A 21,010-nucleotide genomic window follows, 5' to 3' on the forward strand; every position below is an offset into this window, starting at 1 on the left:
AAAAAAAAAAAAAAAAAGCCTATTGTTCTGTGTACAATATAGATGGCTTGATGATAATGAAAGGAACTCTTTTATATTTCCTCTCCCCTTCTTATACTTTAGGTGGTAAACTCACTCCAGCAGCAACCTCAAGCTGCATCCCCTTCAGTACCAGAGCCTCACTCTTTGACTCCAGTGGCTCAGGCAGATCCCCTTGTGAGAAGACAGCGAGTACAAGACCTAATGGCACAAATGCAGGGGCCCTATAATTTCATACAGGTATTATGTGTATTTTAGTCAGGCAGTTTAACAGAAAGTTTAAGTGTTTGCATTATTTGACTTACTTCCATTATGTCCTAACTTGTAGGATTCAATGCTGGATTTTGAAAACCAGACACTTGATCCTGCCATTGTATCTGCACAGCCAATGAATCCAACACAAAACATGGACATGCCCCAGCTGGTTTGCCCTTCAGGTTAGTAATGGTACATTTTTCTGTGAGAGATAAAGTATAGGGCCATTGCTTTCAGAATTTTATTAAGTTTGTGAAAATTAATTTTTTTCATTTTAATGACTTTTACTTTTTGAGTCTTAAATCTTTTAATTTGATAAGGAATATTTTTGTTGTTTCTGTAATTTGAGTTGTAACTGTAGTTCCATTGTTAATTTTTTAACTTTTTATTGGCATATAGACATAGAGGAAAATGCATGCTAGTTTGAGTTTTCAAAAACAAACATAATCAGCACCAAGATCAGGACATGAAACTCCACTGATACCCCAGAAACCTACCTTGTGTTCCTTTCAGTCACAAGTTACCCTCTCCCCTAAGCACATGCTTGCTTCCAACACTAGAACAGATTTGCCTGTTTTTGTAATTTATATAAGTGAAAATTTGCTTGGCTTTTTAAATTTCAGAATTCATAATAGAGCTGTCTTTCTCTAGATGTTTGTAGCTTTTTAGGAGAATTTCTGACCATTTTATTAAATAAAAAACCTAGCAATGAAGTGGGTAAGGGAATGCTTAAGAAGAAAGGGAAAGAGATAAATCACAAGATAGTTTGTTTCACTGGACATAGCAGACTATTGTTTGAAGTAGTAGCATTAAATATAGTCAGTGCTCTAAGTATGGTGTTTAATCCTGTAATAGTGCTCTGCATTAGGTTAAGTGGAACTTCTCTCTTAAGACCAATAATGATCTTGAGTCTTCTTGGTTTTTTCCCCTGCATTAGCATTAATGGTACAAAAGTGGAACTATATAAAGTAACATGTTTAATGTTGTACAAATTTAAATAGCACAGTGGCTCACACCTATAATCCTAGCACTGTGGAAGGCCTAGGTGAGTGGATTGCTTAAGCTCAGGAGTTTGAGACTAGCCTGAGCTACAGTGAGACACTGTCTCTACTAAAAATAGCTGAGTGTTGTGGTAGGTGCCTGCAGTCCCTACTCGGGAGGCTGAGGCAAGAAGATCCCTTGAGCCCCAGAGTTTGAGGTTGCTGTGGGCTATGATGCCAAAGTGAAACTCTGTCTCCAAAAAAAAGTATGTTTCATGACAAGGTTAATTTGGTAATATAGTTAGGATTTTTCTAGAGTAAGGGGAACTCATGTCTGTCATGTTTCTACCAGAAGTTGGAAAACAGATGAAAGGTTTTAAGCCTACTAGAGAGCAATCCATTTATGGTATTCATTTTCTTAGCTCTATCAGAGGAAGAAAATCAGTGGTTTCTTACCTGGTAGATTGTGAAAGTGAACACATGCAACACTGACATAACCTTGTAAGTCTATTAGGTACTCAGGTAATGCTGAGTCCATGAAGATGGCTGCATTGAGACTGGACCATTCTTGGTAACAAACCAAAGACTATATAATTTTTAGTTATCTACTTCACTGTGATTGGGGATGGAGGTGGGAGAGTGATGGGAATTTGTCAGTAAGATGCACACTGAATTGAAAATAGGCTTTTAAAAAGTATGTACAGTATTTTAAGTTTTTTTCCTTTGTGGAAACATTTGAAATTATACTGAAAGTTGATAATGTTAAAATATTAACTGAATAATAGTGTCTGAGGTCTGGGGTTTGAGTAGTATTACTTTATTGCTTTAAAAGGCTCTTTGTCATTGTCATAGAGAACACTTATCTTAGTACATGCTCAATAACATCTTACTTTACCCTTGCAAAACACAAACTAAAAGTAGTTGTGAGAATTAAATAACCACTATCAGGAAACCGAAATTTGAAAACTAAAATCTTACCTGCCCTTTTCAACTTACTTTCATGATTGCTAAAATGTTTATGATTTAACTCTAGAAATTACCTTTAGCAGCCAAGTAAAAGATATTTATATGTCTCTTAAGAAATTTGATTTTACATCACAACTTTTTGGTCAATTTTGCAGTTCATTCTGAATCTAGACTTGCTCAACCTAACCAGGTTCCTGTACAGCCAGAAGCTACACAGGTAAGAGTGATACAGATATTTTTTTCAGGTTTGGTTTTAATTCGTTCTTAGAAGTTTCTTGGTTAGCTTAAGTCAGGTGTGAATTTGATCAGTTGTCAAAGCCTTTTGTTATAAATTGGTATGGATAACTGTCAGCTTTTATTTTCATGTTTACATTTATTTTTCTTTTGATGACTTTGAAAATTTTTCTTAATGCTTATAGTTTATTATAATGAAAGCTTTTTAAATTTAGAACTGAGTAGAATTTCAGAAGACATATTTTAAAGAGGTCATAATTCTAAAATTTAGTGCAGATTTTGTCATCTTAGGAGCACATGTTGGGGGACTTTTTAATTGGGCTAGGGTTTATTGTTGAACTTTCAAAAATATTTATTTTTTTGTAATTGTCAGGTTTTATAGTCTGTAAATTTAAAGAGAAAAGATAGTAGTAAGTTTTTCCTTCTTTAATGGATATTTATTTCTTAGTTCTGTCTCTATTAGTGTTGGTTTATTTTTTAACAGTTTTGTTAGCAGGAAGAATCTTTGATGTTTTTACTTCTGTCTAGGTTCCTTTAGTTTCATCTACAAGTGAGGGGTACACAGCATCTCAACCTTTGTACCAGCCTTCTCATGCTACAGACCAACGACCACAAAAGGAACCCATTGATCAGATTCAGGCAAGTACTGTTAACCAGGCCTTATAAACTTGCTGGGCAGGTATTCATGAACTGGGCAGAGGTCCATCACCATTATGTTAATATACTTACATTTGAATTTAGTTGACCACTAAAGTACATCTATTCACTTTGTGTTTAGGCAACGATCTCTTTAAATACAGACCAGCCAACAGCATCATCATCCCTTCCTGCTGCTTCTCAGCCCCAGGTGTTCCAGGCTGGGACTAGCAAACCTTTACATAGCAGTGGAATTAATGTAAATGCAGCTCCATTCCAATCCATGCAGACGGTAAGCATATTAACTCAAGTTAATATGAGTGTGTGCTAGTGCCTAGTGTATGCTATGAATCATACTTAATTTTCAACAAAAAGTTTCCATTTAACATTGCTTGAGTCTACATCTACTGTAACTGTAAAGGATATTTAATTGAATATAAACTCTTGATTATTCTACTTACCAGAGATAAATTTGAGCTTTATGAGTTATATACTTCCATTTTCTTGTCTTGTAGTAATCTTTTGATTTAACAAAATTATATTTTATTGATTGATTGATTGATTGATTGAGACAAGGTTCAACTCTGTTGCCCAGACTGGAGTGCACAGGCGTCATCATAACTCACTGTAACCTCCAAACTCTTGGGTTCCAGCTATCTTCCTGCCTCAGCTTCCCCAGTAGCTGGAACTATAGGCATATACTATCATACCTGGCTGATTTTTCTTTCTTTCTTTTTTTTTTATAGACTACAGGGTCTCACTCTTTTCTCAGGCTGGTCTTGAGCTCCTGACCTTGAGCAGTCCTGTTTCAGCTTCACAGAGTGCTAGGATTATAGGCATGAGCCACTGTACCTGGCCTGATTAAACAAAATTTTAAACATATAGAAAAATAGACTTATATAATATCCATATATAATCATTACCCAGATTTAACAGTTTTTGGCATTTTGCCCTATTTCCTTAATCTTTTTTATTTAAAAATAGATTTCAGATGTTACACTTAACTTTGGTTCTTCAGGAAGTATCTTTGAATTGGAGAATTTCTAGAAAATGATGATGTAAATACTATAATCTGGGGGGACACTGCCAAATCAGTGCTCAGAGGAAATTTTGTCAGGTTAAATACTTTAAATATTGACTTTTGATTAAAGTACAATACAATAAAAATGAAAATTCAACTCAGAGTTAAGGTTCATAGAATAAAGTTATGTAAGTGATATTACATTAGGCACTTGCCTTTTTTTTTTTTTTAAAGAGATAGTCTTTGTTACCCTCAGTAGAGCGCTGTGGCATCACAGCTCACAGCAACCTCCAGCTCTTGGGCTTAGGCGATTCTCTTGCCTCAGCCTCCTGAGTAGCTGGGAGGCACCAGCCACAACACCCAGCTATTTTTTGTTGCAGTTTGGCCAGAGCCAGGTTTGAGTCCGCCACCCTCGGTATATGGGGCCAGTGCCCTACTCACTGAGCCATAGGCGCTGCCCAGGAGCATGCCTTTTAATAAAAATTTTCATGTATGGAAGAGCATTTATTTCTAAGGCTGCTGATTGCATTTCCTTCATTACATTGAGTGATGTGTGTGTGTGTGTGTGGTGTTTGTTTGCGCTCTCTGGTGTCTTTATGTTTGAGGTAAAACCAGCTGCCATGTTAAAAGCAGGGAGTAACAGGATGAACTAATTATTTTCTTTATTCATTTGTAGGTGTTCAATATGAATGCCCCAGTTCCTCCTGTTAATGAACCAGAAACTTTAAAACAACAGAATCAGTACCAGGCCAGTTACAACCAGAGCTTTTCTAGTCAGCCTCACCAAGTAGAACAAACAGAGCTTCAGCAAGAACAGCTTCAAACAGGTAGGAAAAACACTGTTACTTCACTGACTGCTTACCTTCCAACACAGTTATTGACAGAGCTAGGACAGTTCAGACTTGAAAGTGGCAGTGTCTAGGAGTCTGTATTTTAGTAGCAGAGTATATGAATTTTTCATTGGTAATCCTGAGTTAGTGGAGTCCATCCTTGTGTGTAGATTATGTGCAATTTTTGGAGGCCATAGTACCTATTTTCCTTTGGTCACTGAGCTGTTACAGTACTCCTGTTGCATTATATAATTTTATTGGAATTAAACTTGTTGCCTGAATTATGATAAACTCTACCTTTAATTGCTAATTGATTGAAACCCGGTAGCAAGGTACCTGGCATCAAGTCAGGTACACAAAGTTAAGAAGGAATAGGGAATTGGTGTGATTCTTACCGTGTTCATTAGTAAAACTTTCACAAAAGCTATATACATGTGAATTTGGTGAACTGGGTTGAAACAAAATTCATTTTGGCAAGTTGAGGTTATAATTTGATCAGTTACTATACCTGACAAAAATGATGTAGGTAGAGATAATTTTAGAGTTCTTAAATTTATAGGACATGAAGTGTCTTTATTAGGTCTTAAGTTATTTAATTCCTAGGAATTTAAATGTAATCCTACGGTAAATTAGCATATTCTGCTAAAATCATAAGAGTAAATACTTTGATTTTAAATCAGACTGATTGATTTTTTTTTTTTTTTTTTGGGAAACAGAGTCTCACTCTGTTGCTCAGACTAGAGTGCCAGGGCATCAGCCTAGCTTATAACAATCTCAAAATCCTGAGTTCAAGCAATCCTCCTACCTTATCCTCCTGAACAGCTGGGACTATAGGTGCTCACCACACTGGGCTAATTTTTTTCTATTTTTAGTAGAGATGATATCTCACTGTTGCTTAGGTTGGTCTCCAACTTCTGAGCTCAAGCGATCCTTTTGCCTTAGCCTCTCAGAGTGCTAAGATCACTGATGTGAGCCACCTTGCCTGGCAATATTCTGCTTTTTGATAGACCTCAGTGGACATGATAGGTTTTTGAGTAGTAAATTCTTCCATATCATGTAGTATTCTTCCAGCCGTCCTTTAGTTAGAAGGTTGAATTAGCCATAATCTGTTAAGTATTTGTCAGTATGCTCTGCTTAGCTTCTGAGTATCTAAACTACGTTTGCTCCTGGGCTCCTTCATTGTTGTGTGTGCGTGATGAGTTGGTTGTGGAAGAGGTATATTTGGACTCTTTAGATGTTGTGCTACGTGCTGAGAAACTTTTGCCATATTTTTTTAGATAGTGTGGTGAAATTTAAAGTAATTGTTATGTTTCAGTTGACTTGGTCAATTTTGTCCTTTGTGCCATTTGTTTTGAGATTGTCCTGTTCTTATATTCTTTTTTTTTTTTTGTAAAGACAGTCTTTTTCTTTTTTTTAGAGACAGAGTCTCACTTTATGGACTTCAGTAGAGTGCCATGGCATCACACAGCTCACAGCAACCCCCAACTCCTAGGCTTAGGTGATTCTCTTGCCTCAGCCTCCTGAGTAGCTGGGAGTATAGGCGTCTGCCACAACACCTGGCTGTTTTTTTGTTGCAGTTAGGCCGGGGCTGGGTTTGAACCCACCACCCTTGGTATATGGGGCCAGCGCCCTACCCACTGAGCCACAGGCGCTGCCCCCTGTTCTTATATTCTGTGTGACTTTCCTAATTGTGAGGTCATTGAGCTAGGTAACGTGTTGTCACCATTTCAAAGATATGTTAATTATAAAAATTAATTTTGTAATGTGTATAGATATTTTCAATTAAAAAACAAAATTAGGCCACAGTGGGTTGCTTGAGCTTAGGAGTTGAGACCAGCTAAAAACCCATCTCTTCTAAAAATAGAAAAATTAGCTAGGTGTTGTGATGGGTACTTGTAGTCCAGCTACTAGGCAGGCTGAGGCAGGAGGATCACTTGAGCCCAAGAGTTGGAGGTTGCTGTGAGCTTCGGTGATACCATTGCACTCTATTCAGGGTAATAGTGAGACTCTGTCTCAAAAAAACCAAAACAAGGCCCTGCGCCTGTGGCTCAAATGGCTGAGGGCCAGCTACATATACCCGAGCTGGCGGGTTTCAATCCAGTCTGGGCCCGCTAAACAATGATGGCTGCAACAAAAAATAGCCAGGCGTTTTGGTGGGTGCCTGTAGTCCCAGCTACTTGGGAGGCTGAGGCAAGAGAATTGCTTAAGCCCAGGAATTGGAGGTTGCTGTGATGCCGTGGCACTCTACCCAGGGTGACAGCTTGATGCTCTGTCTCAAAACAAAACAAAATTGGCCTATTCACCTTGCTTTTTTATTTTTTGAGACAGAGTCTTGCTCTGTCACTGGAGTGGCAGTGCTGTCATCATAGCTCACTGCATCCTCAAAGTTGTAAGCTGAAGTGATTCTTCCTCGTCAGTCTTCTGAGTAGCTGGAGTTACAGGTACCCACCACTGGGCCTATTTGTTGAGGGATGGAGTTTTGCTTTTGCTCAGGCTGGCCTCTAACTTCTGAGCTCAAATGATCTTTGCCTTGGCCTCCTGGAATACTAGGATTATAGGGATGAGTCATTGTACCTGGCCTTTATTTATCTTCTTTATTATTGAAAAAAATGTTTTTGCCAGACCTCCCTTTGGGTAAGGTAGTTTCCCTTTTTATACACTTTCACTACTTGTCTAAATTAGGCAACCATCATTTTATATTTGGACTATTATAGTTGTCCTTTTAACCTGTCTCCTCTGACTCTTTTTCTCTACACAATATACAGAGGGATCATTAAAAAATGTAAATCAGATAGCTCTCCATCCAGTGGCTTTCCAAGAAGTCTAGAACCTTCCAGTGGCTTTCCAAGAAATCCAAAATGTGTTTACTGTAGTTTATAAGATCCTGTATAATTTGGTCCCTGTGTTTATCCTGTTCTGTATCCTATACATCCACACCAGTCATAAACAGCAAGTTCTCTCTATTCACAGGAGCTTTAGACTTTCTTTCCTTTGTACCTGAAACTTTTTCCCACTAATATTGTATGGATTGTTTCTATTCTTTAATGAAAAATAATCTGTTTTTAATTGACAAAAATTGTATATATGTATAGTGTACTGCGTGTTTTGAAATATGAATACATTGTAGAGTGGCTAAATAGAGCTAATTAGTATAAGCATTGTCTTAAACATCATATTTTTCTGGTGAGAACACTTAAAATCTACTGTTAGTGATTTTTAAAAATATAATGCATTATTATTAATTGTGGTCATTTCTCTTACATTGGTTGCTTTTTTTCACTTGTTCTGGGTCCATGCTCAGATATCACCCTACAGAGACTATACTTCATCTCCCTTTTCCCAGATACAGCTTATTTGGTGCCTGATTTACACTACTTTGTTTTTACTTGTAAATATATTTTGTTCACTTATTATCTCCCATGTTAGAGTAAAGCTTCCATATAGGTCAGGGTTATGTGTTGACACATCCCTTGTCTAAGACGGGGCTTGACATATCGTAGGGACAAAATAGAGTCTACTTTAATTATTCTCCATGAGTTTCTTTTCTTTTCTTTCTTTCTTTTTTGTTTTTTTTTGAGGCAGAGTCTCAAGCTGTCGCCCTGGGTAGAGTGCTGTGGCATCACAGCTCACAGCAACCTCCAACTCCTGGGCTTAAGCAATTCTATTGCCTTAGCCTCCCAAGTAGCAGGGACTACAAGTGCCTGCCACAACGCCCACCTGTTTTTTGGTTGCAGTTGTCATTGTTGCTAAGGAGGCCTGGGCCAAGTTTGAACCCACCACCCTAGCTGTATTTGGTCAGCACCCTGCCAGCTAAGCTACTGGTGTCGCCTGCCATGAGTTTCTTGAAGTGAGATTTGACGAAGATTTTAAAAATTCTCAATGATAAAAAGTTATTGTAGAAGAAAAATAATGATTTTAGAATTCATTTCTTTGGGCTACTTTCTATAGAATGCATGTGAATCAATCTTTGTTGATAGCAAATGTTATATATACTTTATTTGCTTGTAATTTTAAATTTTGGAATACAATAAAAGGTAATTTATGTAGAAAGATCATACTGCATATAGTATAGTTATAAGTAGTTGAAAAGGAGCCGTGATGCTTTTGCTTCCTAGGCATTCGCTAGTTTTTTCATCACAAAATAGCATTCTAAAAACTATAAATAATGTGTTTGGAGTTTTTTGAGGATCAGGTGATGATTTTCAAGAGTCACACAACTTCTTTTCTTCTGCCCACAAAAGGGAGATTTGGGCTGGCTTAGTGGCTTCAGACCATTGTCCCTGGGGTATGGGCGTGCCTTTGTTACCTTAGCTTCCTCAGCTCTCAAAGGTACTTTAGTAGTCTGTTTTTTCTCTTGCAGAGTACAGTAGAATCATGTAAGTTGACTCTCCCAAGTCCTATAAATAAACTGGTGAACATAAAGAATTAGGCTTTACTGTACCGATATGTATGTGTGATACATGTCTGGTCTGTGAAAATGAGGTGGTCAATAGGGATGTAGTCAGCTGTTTAGGTTCTGCTCTATGAACATTGGGGTAATACCAGAAATGTTCCTCAGTATTTAAATTTTGAAAATTTTTAGGTTCTAGTTTTCCTCTCCATTATCGAAGGGTTTGTGAGTGTGCAAGGGAGTGTGAGCCTTCTAAAACCTCACCTTAAGTGGTCTGAGGGACAATGTGAGTTATGTACCATGTAATCGTCTTTTAAATCAGCTATGTTTACCATTTTAAAGACTTTGAAATGGGATTGGGCATTGAGGGCTATAATTTTGAAGACCTCTTCTGATTTAACTATATAACTGATGGCATATTCTACCATATATAGAGAGCTTAGTTAAGAGAGCATGGTGTTTTATATATTTCATTAAGTACCAAGGGAAATTTAAAAGAATAAGGAAACTTTTACTACTAAGGAGCTTTATGATGAAAAGGAGTCATTAAATGGCAATTGTAGTAACTGTAAATTTTTTGAATTATTGTGGATGTCTTATACTGAAAGATACATTCCTTTTACAAGATATTGATGGTATAGCCCTATAACCTTTTAAATCATTTAATGATGAAAGCATAGAATTATGTATTCTGCTTGAAATTGTGTACCCTATGGTTTGAAATTGTAGTTGGAGAATTTTACCCCCATTAGCTTAATCTATGGGTAGAAGAAACATAGAGACTCCATTAATGTGTAGTTTTCCCTATTGTTAAAATGTAAGTTTATTTAAAGGCAGAATTAAACTTTTAGGAGACTGTAAGACACTTCTTAGACAAGAAGGCATGTGGGAGAACATATGGTAATGTACACATACACACTTTTTCCTTTTTATTTTAGTGGTTGGCACTTACCATGGTTCCCAGGACCAGTCTCATCAAGTGACTGGTAACCACCAGCAGCCTCCTCAGCAGAACACTGGATTTCCACGTAGCAGTCAGCCTTATTACAATAGCCGTGGTGTATCTCGTGGAGGCTCCCGTGGTGCTAGAGGCTTGATGAATGGATATCGGGGCCCTGCAAATGGATTCAGAGGTAAAAAAAAAAAAAAAAAAGCAAGTTCTGGTGTCCTTTTACTATTTCTAGTTCTTTGCTGATTTTTAAAATATATAGGAAATACAAGATTTTGGGAGAAATGTATCTCTCCAAAAGTTTTTTTTTTTTTTTTTTTTTGAATTGAGACAGAGTCTCACTTTGTCATTCTTGGTGGAGTGCCATGGTGTTAAAGCTCACAGCAACCTGAGACTCTTGGGCTCAAGTGATTCTCTTGCCTCAGCCTCCCTAGTAGCTGGGACTGCAGGTGCCCTCCACAATGCCTGGCTATTTGTTGTTGTTTAGCAGGCCCAGGCTGGGTACAAGCCCACCAGCCCTGGAATATGTGGCTGGCACCCTAACCACTGAGTTATTAGGTACCCAGCCTCTCCCAATAGTCTTTTAAGTATAATTTAAGTGTTTGAGGTATGTTTTCATACATTTATCTAAATGAAAAATTTGGGAATTTCTGTTAAATTTTTTTTTTGCCAAATTAATGTTCACTATATTCTGGGGGATAAATGATTGTTTTTCATATATTACCAGACCTTATTGGGATTTTTTTTTTTTTAATGTTTGTATGTTTGGGGTGTGTATGTGTGTATTTGTGTGTGCGTGGAGGTGCATGATGGATAAAAATCTCATCTTCTAAGATAGCTAGTACATACAGAAATTTATAAACAGATTGGATCAGGATAGGACATTAGAAATTAGCTTGAGTAAGTAGCAGAGCTTAATAGTATTTCAGTTTTTCCCTTTGTCTTTAATGAGAAAATAAAAATTCCTTGTCAAGGTAAGAAAATTATTTATTGTCTTGTCCTAAATTTTAGGAGGATATGATGGTTACCGCCCTTCATTCTCTAACACTCCAAACAGTGGCTATACACAGTCTCAGTTCAGTGCTCCCCGGGACTACTCTGGCTATCAGCGGGTAGGTAAAGTAGTTTTAAAATATAAAACCTGGCCTAAATACACCAATGAAAGGGACTGATGTAGTTGTTTGATGGACCTCAGTAACTGAGTAATTTGGGACTAACTTTATAGTGTCTAAGGTACTTTGTTAAAATGATGACTTTAGCTTTTCTTAGCACTCATTATAGGTACTCCTTTAATAATGTCTATTAAAAACAGTGATTTTGGGTGGTGCCTGTGGCTGAGTGAGTAGGGTGCCAGCCCCATATACCGAGGGTGGTGGGTTCAAACCCAGCCCCGGCCAAATGGCAACCAAAAAAAAAAAATAGCTAGGTGTTGTTGCAGGCGCCTGTAGTCCCAGCTACTTGGGAGGCTAAGGCAGGAGAATCACCTAAGCCCAAGAACTGGAGGTTGCTGTGAGCTGTGATGCCATCACAGTCTGCCGAGGGCTGCAAAGTGAGACTTTGTCTCTAAAAACAAACAAAAACAATAACAACAGTGATTTTCAGGAGCAGAGAATTAAATCTCATTGAATTCTTGGGGATGTAGTAGTGTAACAATTACAGAGTAATGTTTGGTTGTGATATACTGAAATGTCAAAAGAAAAAAACTAAGGAAGAATTCTGTGTTCTTAGACTGTAAGATAAGAGATAGATGGGTAAGCATTTTAAAGAAAGTTGCCTTTTCTTTTAAATACTAACTAGCTTGTCTTTTAGGATGGATATCAGCAGAATTTCAAGCGAGGCTCTGGGCAGAGTGGACCACGGGGAGCCCCACGAGGTAATATTTTGTGGTGGTGATCCTAGCTCCTAAGTGGAGCTTCTGTTCTGGCCTTGGAAGAGCTGTTCATAGTCTGCATGTAGGTTACATGTTAGGAGTACATTTATCCTTTCCAGACTTGTTGCTAGGGATTAAATGAAATGCTCTGTTTCTAAAACTTAATCTTGAACCCAAATTTTAATTTTTGAATGACTTTCCCTGTTACTATATATAAACTGTCTTGAAAACTAGAACATTTATTCTTCCTCATAAAAAGTGTTTTTCCAACTGGAAATTATTTTTCAGGTCCTAAAACCTGCTAAATGTTTTTAGGAAGTACTTAATGAAACATTTTTGTAAGACATTTTTGGAACGAGATTGAACATTTATATAAATTTATTATTCCTCTTTCATTTTTGAAACATGCCTATTATATTTTAAGGTCAGAGACCCTTTAATGGTCAGACAAGCCATAGTTAAACATATAGAGAACCATTTAGAAATGATAGAACTAATTGAAATTTCAATACTTTTTGGACCACTCTTAGTGATATAAGTAACATGTTATTTTAATTTTTAAACAAACCCCCTAAATTCCTAATTTGTTGAACCATACTTTTAAGAAAGTATAAGTTTTAATTGTTTTTTGTTTTGTCTTTTACTATTGGAAAACTGCTTCCTATTTTGGCAGGAAGTTAGCCTATTTAACAATTAGAGCTAGCATTTCATATAATCTAAAATTCTAAATGGTTCTCTGGTCTGAGGGAGGTTAAAACTTCATTAGGTTTCCTCTAGTTATTGGCCATAACATGTAAAATGTGTGCTAAGGAGGAATTACAAAGTACTTTGATTTGAATGCTAGTAGGCCAGCAAAAAAGGTGGATTTTTAAAAGAACTAATGGATCATTTGGGAATTACTGACTTGACTAGAAGTATCAAAGGATATTTGCATGTGATGTGGGTTATGTTCTTTCCCACCTGTAGCATATTCTATGAAAGTTGAGTTAACTGATAGCAAAAAAATCTGTTTTAACAGCATGTAAAAAGTTATTTTATCTGTTATAAGTCATTATACAATTTGAATGTTATGTAGTTTCTTTTTAACAGTTTAGGTAATAAGGTCTGTTTTCATTCTGGTGCTTTTATTAATTTTGATAGTATGATGTTACTACTGAAATGTAAGCTAGAGTGTATACTAGAATGTACGCTCCATGAGAGCAGGTACCTTGTCTGTCTTCACTGCTGTATCTATTCCCAACGCCTGATGACAGTGCCTAGCACATAGTAGGCACTCAATAAATACTTGTTGAATGAATGAATGAATGAGTACTGGTGGAATACTCCATTAGCTCTACTCTTCTTTTAGCTAAGAGAACATGAGCAAATTTGCGCATGACAACTTCCAGGACAGGTGAAACTTGAACACTGAAGAATTGACCTCTTAAACCTAATAATGTGGTGACATGCTGCCCACATGCTTCTTGACTTCAGATGAAAATCTGCTTGAAGGCAAAACAAATAATATTTGAAAGAAAAATCAAATGCCATTTTTGTCTTCTAGGTCGTGGAGGGCCCCCAAGACCCAACAGAGGGATGCCGCAAATGAACACTCAGCAAGTGAATTAATCTGATTCACAGGATTATGTTTAATCGCCAAAAACACACTGGCCAGTGTACCATAATATGTTACCAGAAGAGTTATTATCTATTTGTTCTCCCTTTCAGGAAACTTATTGTAAAGGGACTGTTTTCATCCCATAAAGACAGGACTATAATTGTCAGCTTTATATTACCTGGATATGGAAGGAAACTATTTTTACTCTGCATGTTCTGTCCTAAGCGTCATCTTGAGCCTTGCACATGATACTCAGATTCCTCACCCTTGCTTAGGAGTAAAACACAATATACTTTACAGGGTGATAAATATCTCCATAGTTATTTGAAGTGGGTTGAAAAAAGCAAGATTGACTTTTTTGACATTGGATAAAATCTACAAATCAGCCCTAGAGTTGTTCAGTGGTAATCGACAAAACTAAAATTTTTCCCTTGAAAGGAAGATGGAAAGAGTGGAGTGTGGTTTGGCAGAACAACTGCATTTCACAGCTTTTCCAAATTGGAGCATTGAACGAATGTTTAGGTGCATACCAAATTATGCATGGGTCCTTAATCACACATGTAAGGCTGGCTAACAGCTTTGACACGGCATTATACATCTGGCCAAACAACTGTGGTTAAAAAGACATGTAAGTTGCTTTTTACCAGCTGATACTGTATACAACAAAGCCAAACACAGAATTGGGCTTTGATTGGCACTTTTTGAAAAATATGCAACAAATATGGGGTATTATCTGGATGGCCGCTTCTGTACTTAATGTGAAGTATGTAGATACCTTTTGAACACTTAACAGTTTCTTTTAGACAATGACTTCTGTAAGGATTGGTAGTATATATCATTCCTTAGGACATGCACATTGTCTGTCACTAAACCTTGGATCTTGCTGTATTGTCACCTAAATTGGTACAGGTACTGAAGAAAATCTCTAATGGATAATCAGTAACACTCTTGGTCACATGTTTTTCCTGCAATTTGAAAGTTTTTTTTTTTTTTTTAAAAGGAAAAGGTATCAAACACCTGCTGCTACCACCCTTTTAAATTGCTATCTTTTGAAAAGCACCAGTATGTGTTTTAGATTGATTTCCCTGTTTTAGGGAAATGACAGTCAGTAGTTTCAGTTCTGATGGTATAAGCAAAACAAATAAAACATGTTTATAAAAGTTGTATCTTGAAACACTGGTGTTCAACAGCTAGCAGCTTATGTGATTCACCCCATGCAATGTTAGTGTCACAAATTTTATGGTTATCTCCAGCAGTCATTTCTGTAGTACCTTGCACTTATTTTCTATCTGTTTAACCCTAATTGAATTCTCCTTTTCTCATGGAGGCATTTATATTCAAAGTGGTGATTCCATCCCTCAGATGCATAGGGAGAGTCTCAAGTTTGATGGAAATGGACAGTTGAGTAGTGACTTAGCCTTATGTACTATGTTGGAATTTGTGCTAGCAGTTTGAGCACTAGTTCTGTGTGCCTATGAATTTAATGCTGCTTGTTGTCCTATTCCACTTTGACTTCATGGAAAATTAATCCCACCAATTAAGCAAAGGCTACTTACTAAGTTAATGGTATTTTTTATGCAGAAATTAAATTTTATTTTCAGCCTTTAGCTAAGGAATTTTTCCAGTAGGTGCTCAGCTACTTAAAAACTGTTCTCAAACATTCATCATTAGACAACTGGAGTTTTTGCTGGTTTTGTAACCTACTAAAATGGATAGGCTGTTGAACATTCCACATTCAAAAGTTTTGTAGGGTGGTGGGGAGTGGGGGATCTTCAATGTTTATTTTAAAATAAAGTAAGTTCTTGACTTTTCTCATGTGTGGTTGTGGTACATCATATTGGAAGGGTTAATCTGTTTACTTTTGCAAATGAGTATTTCTTTTGCTAGCACCTCCCCTTGTGTGCTTTAAATGACATCTGCCTGGGATGTACCACAACCATATGTTAGCTATATTTTAGGGGCTATATAAAATATTTGTGGTTTACTGGGTAATCCCTAAAAGATGTATGCTTGCAATTCTATATAAAACTAAATTTGCTGTGTAGAAAATAATTTGATGACATTTACAATCAAAATTGAAGTAAACAAGTTCTTTATACAGCACTTTCTGAATCAGTTCAGAAATGGAATGGGGGAAGAAATGCCTTCTAGTTTTTGAACGGCTATGCATTAGTGCAGATGTTGCAAATGTGTAAAGGTATTCAGTTTATTTCTTTGTATCTTTTCAAAAGAATTGTTCTTTTTAAAATACTATAATTTTATTTTGGCATTCTATCACAGTTTCAATGTAAAGCTTTTATGTCTCAATTCAGACCATATTTTTTAAAGGAGTGCCTCAGGCGGGCAGAGAACTTTTCAAAAAGTCCCATTAAGATCTGAATCTTGGTACTAAGTAGTTTGTATAATATGTGAATGCTTGTCCTACCTGCAGAAGGCTTTTTGTTTGATCAAATGCATATTTTAGCACAATTGCAAGGAAACGATTTGTCACACACCACTGTAGCCTCTCCTCCGTGTAGCAGGACTACATATAAAATACTTTTGTACATGCACAATATCAGTCATCTCACCTGGATAATGAAACTTCTTTTTTAAATCTTTAGTAAAGGTAGAGTGTTACTGCTTACCTTGATTAGGGCAGTTCTGTTTACAGATTCTCATATTCCCAAGTCATATGAGAGATTTTTCAATCATTGTATCTTGATATTAAAACAAATATCCTTCAAGTGTTTTTGATCAGTTAGTTTTTACAGTTCTTTTGTCTCCTTACGTGTGCAACTTTGTTGTGTGGGAGACTTTTGGATTTACAGGAGACATGAGAATGTGTGCATACTCTCAGAAGGCTCATTAGCTGAGGTGTCAATAGACAACCAATTCATAAAATGTAGCAGGTAGTTAACATTCAGCCTCCTAAGTGTCTTAGGAAATTTGTATTGTATCTTATATTTTCAACAGTATGTCTAATTTGGGGAACTGGGATATATGTAAGTACTCAAATTTAACCTTTTATTTTTAAGCTCCTGAATCTGTAATCTTGAGTTCTTATTAAGCATTCTGTGTTTTAGTTGATTATAAGTCATATTCAAAAGAATCAGTGTTGCCCTTGAGCTTGTCCTTTTCATGGAGTCAATGGGAAGAAAACCTTTTTAGGAAAATGAAAGTACATTTTTAAGGCTCATTTTTATACCTTTTCCCATTATGAATTCTATAGAAATACTGAGACTAGTGAATGTTTAAATTAGATTAAGTTACATGAAAACTTGATTCCTTATTATCCTTGAACAAAGTCTGCTTTAGTTGTATATATCATCCAGCAAAAGTTGTAAATGAAATACTTCTTATAAGAGGAAAAGAAAGGGTTTAAATCTTAGCTAGTAGCCTCATCTTCTAAGAAGGCTAGACTACTGGTATGCTTTCTCAACTCTACACTACTAATACCCTGCTTTAACAAACTCCTGTGAAGCCTAATCCAGTTGCATGCATCTGTGTGGCTCTGGAAAGTATAGGCAGTGAAAGACCAGCAGTTTGTCCAGGATCATTTAGTAAAGGCAGTTTTTATACTGTTCTGTTATTTCTTATTTAGAAGTAGTGGCTGTTTTTATATTAGGGAGAAACTGTATTAAGCCATTGAACTAAGACTTTATTCATCAAAAAATTTTGGTAGCCTTTGCAGGGCATCATGTCAAGCATAGGCATTCAGTGATGACAAAATCACTGGTTCTTGCTTTCATTAGCAAATGCTGTGGTTTAGCAGCGTGGTTGATGGTAGTGGTTCTCAACCTTCCTAATGCTGTGGCCCTTTAATACAGTTAGAGAACTACTGTGGTAGATGTTAAGACAATGATTGATAGGGTGTGACCTAGTCAAAGTGATCAGGAAAAGATTTCATTGAAAGGGATCATTGAGCTAGAAGGATGAGGAGTAAAGTAGACAAGGGGAGAGAAGAATATATCTAAAGGTGATTATTCTCTCAGTGACAGAAAACTATCCGGCTCAAGTGAAAAGAGTAAGGAATAGCAGTTAGAGACTGGAGAAACAGGGCTGCTATGGACAGCTTTATAGTTACATACATGTTTTGTCTTTTAAGAACAGTTGGAAACTATTGAAGGTTTTTAAGCTGTTTGTGTGTTGTTGGGGGTGGTGATGGTGGGTCACCTAATAAAATTGCCATTTAAAGAACACTCAGTGCAGTGTTGGAAACAAAATGTATGGGGTAAGAGACATTAAGCTTATTGGAGTAGCCCATGTGAGAAATGATTGACTGTAACATAAACTAAGGTGGGGTGGGGGTGGTAAATGGGTTCAGTAACTTTACTGTCTCACTGATTTTTGCTCAGTTTTGCTGATTGTTCCAGGCCTTGGATGTCACACTTCATTTCTTGCTATACTCTGCCCTGGGCTATCTCATCCTAGGGCAGGGCAGAGTATAAAATTTCTGATTTTAAATATAATCAGCATTTTAGTCACTCGTAAATATTTCTAGGTGCCACCCCCCCCCCCACTGGAATATCATACACAGATATCTTGATTTGAATGTCATGTATTCTGAGTTCCTTGATTACCCTACACCAGCTGTATTCTGTTCACCTGACTGCTCAGGGCAAATGCTTTGGGTACCATCTTCAATTAACTTTGATACCCTAATCTAATCCTTCAGCACATACACATGGTCATACCTTGGATATCTGAATCAAAAGCACTTGGAACTGCCACCACTACTACCATTCTAGAACACGTTAACTACAATAGCTTTTAATGGTTCTCCCTGTTTGTATACTTGCCCTTCTGTGGTAGAGTTTTTGCAGAACAGTAAGAATGAGCCTTTCAAGAGGGCACATCAGGTCTTGCCACTCCCTGTCCCCCCAAACTTCAGTGATGTCTTATCACAATTAGAATTCTAAATCTGGTCACCATGCCTTGCATTATCTCACATACTGCCATTTTTCTACTCAATTACTGCTGAGATCCTCCTTTCCACTATCTTGGAGCTGTTAGGTGTACATCTTTGGCATAGAAAGGCTTTTCACTCAAATATTCTCAAGGCTCATTCTAAATTCAGCTCTGCCCTAGTGTCACCAGAAAGGCCTTCCATGTCCACCTCTAAAATAGTACTCAAGTCATTTTTTACTCAGTGAATGTAATAGAAAAACTCACCTAGAATTACAGTAGAACCTCTGTAGTTGATCACTTCCTTATATTGATTGACCTATTTATGTTCTAATCTCATTTTCATAGACCAGACGTGGGCCACGTGTAGGTATCAGGACAAAAGGCCTAGGTCCTTATGTTGGCCACCTCCGTCTGTTGACCAGTTCGTTACCGTCCCTTAGGTGGTCAACTTATGTTCTACAGAGGAAGAACACTAGAAGAGGCACGTTGACGTTCTTCTGAATGAATTAGTAAAGAATTTGATGACATACTAGACTAAATGGCTGGTGGTGATTACAATTTGGATTCTTGGGGAAGGAGTTTCAGGGAAAATCAAACTGCGTTATTCGAGAGGAAATGTCAAAGCAGCAGTTCAGTGTGTTTATTTGAAGCGAAGCGAAATGATTCTGCCCGAAAGATAAGAACTTAAAAGTGTGTAAAGACGGCCCCTTTAGTCGTTTGCTACACGTAGAGGAATTTCACCGGCAGCTGCACGTAAACAGCCTTAGGGCTCCTTGCGAAGAGCTTCCAGCAATTGAAAACCAGGTACGAGCTCGAGGGGAGGCCCCAAAGTTCAGAGAAAGTACATAGTAGTGGATAAAAATCTACAGGATTCCAGACCGGTTTGTGAGATCGGTATCAGGTGTGGGGGGTTAAATGCAATGAATAAAATTCTGCTGGCCGAATTTACCAATCTCGTTGGATTAAAACGGGAAGTTAACTTGAATAAGGGGATCAGCAAAATCGAGCACAAATCCCTTGAAACGTCCCGTCATGCACAACCAAGACTAATGCTGAAAACCCTGGACCACTAGCGGCGAGTTTCACCGTACCTATACGGCAGGCGCTGGGTGTGCGGATGTCCGTTTGTTCTGCCCCGTAGTCTTATCTAATTTCCGATAAGAGAACTTGATTCTTGCACCGCAGCTATGGCAGGCGGAGTATTTGCACAGTAGTGACGATTTAGTCCGCTGCTCCGCCTACGAGGCATAACGTCATCACTCAGCGACAGCGTTCGGGAAGGTCCCCTCTTGCCGTCGCTGCGCCGTCAGAGTGCTCGCGCACGCGCTGCCTACTAGCGTCACCGCGGGACGCGCCAAGGAGTAGGGTGAGCTGCGAGCGCCGACGGCCAGGCGTCCTTTCCCGGCGGCCCGCTGCGCCCTCCCCTTCCGGAGTCGCTCTGCGTCCCCACGTGCTTCCGCTTCGCTGGGATCTGCCGGACTTTGGGTGCAGGTATCCCACACCAGAGGGTTAGGGGTGGCTGACGAGGTCTGTGTCGGTGTCGTTCTTGGGGCGGGAAGGGAAAGGCCCATAGGACGTAGGCTCGGCAGCCTGATTGATACCCGTTACGCCGACTGCTCCCCACCCTCCCTCTTTGCTGCTCTGTGCGGCTGCTCTTCGGGGTTGTGTGGCTCAGTCTTCACTTTTTGAGGACTTTAAGCTGGGGATTTGGGGTGGTTTAGTGGGTGACAACACTTGCTTATGGCGGAGCTTGCTCAAGGTTCCCGGTCGCAGCACATAGTTTCTAACTGAGGCAGCTTAATCCTAGACGTTTCCGCATTCTTAACTACTACATCGTGCACATTCGTTTACACTCCTATTCAGCAGTCACATTCAGGATTTTGTTTTGTTTGCCAGTGCATCTGGAGTGGTGCCTGGCACATAGATGTTATGTGAAGGTAAACAAGTGAATGAATGAAAAATGATCATTTTTCTCCTCCTTCAGGCCCTCTCCATCCATTTGGTCTTTATGACAACTTCAGCCCACCATAACCTCAGCACTTCATCCGGACCCTTACTGTAGCTAATTTCACATTTCATTTTATCTCTGTATAGTTGTTTCTTATCTTCTAAATACCTTCAAGGAAAATGAAAGCTTGAAGTCAAAGCCCTTATCCAGTGCCTCTTCTGGGGTTCCCACCATAAATAGGGCAAAAGGCATTCTCCAATAATTAGTTGTTGATATATTTTGTGGAGTCTTTATGTGACCCGTAACTTACAAGCGAGGCAGGTTGGTGAACTGGAACGAGCTCAGACTTTGGTTTCAGGCAGAGTTGTGAATCCTGTCTCTGTCAATTTTCTGCCTTGGCATACTCGTCTTTTTTTTTTTTTTTTT

At 38.1% G+C, this 21,010-nt stretch overlaps 1 protein-coding gene across 1 annotated transcript in view; it reads left to right on the forward strand.

Annotated features, from left to right (window-relative positions):
* The window catches only part of CAPRIN1 (cell cycle associated protein 1), a 47,411-nt gene extending 31,854 nt beyond the window's left edge, over nucleotides 1–15,557 (forward strand). Inside the window, exons 10-19 of the mRNA XM_003781222.3 lie at nucleotides 103–258; nucleotides 347–455; nucleotides 2,375–2,436; nucleotides 2,982–3,092; nucleotides 3,232–3,381; nucleotides 4,787–4,937; nucleotides 10,269–10,463; nucleotides 11,291–11,391; nucleotides 12,089–12,152; nucleotides 13,693–15,557. Coding sequence (XP_003781270.1) covers nucleotides 103–258; nucleotides 347–455; nucleotides 2,375–2,436; nucleotides 2,982–3,092; nucleotides 3,232–3,381; nucleotides 4,787–4,937; nucleotides 10,269–10,463; nucleotides 11,291–11,391; nucleotides 12,089–12,152; nucleotides 13,693–13,757 — 1,164 coding nt within the window. The 3' untranslated portion in view covers nucleotides 13,758–15,557. The remainder of the gene's footprint in view (nucleotides 1–102; nucleotides 259–346; nucleotides 456–2,374; nucleotides 2,437–2,981; nucleotides 3,093–3,231; nucleotides 3,382–4,786; nucleotides 4,938–10,268; nucleotides 10,464–11,290; nucleotides 11,392–12,088; nucleotides 12,153–13,692) is intronic.
* Nucleotides 15,558–21,010: the final 5,453 nt, after the last annotated feature.

Source organism: Otolemur garnettii, unplaced genomic scaffold (genome assembly GCF_000181295.1).
Source record: "Otolemur garnettii isolate 467f Iridium unplaced genomic scaffold, OtoGar3 scaffold00001, whole genome shotgun sequence".
NCBI classification, from domain to species: Eukaryota; Metazoa; Chordata; class Mammalia; order Primates; family Galagidae; genus Otolemur; species Otolemur garnettii.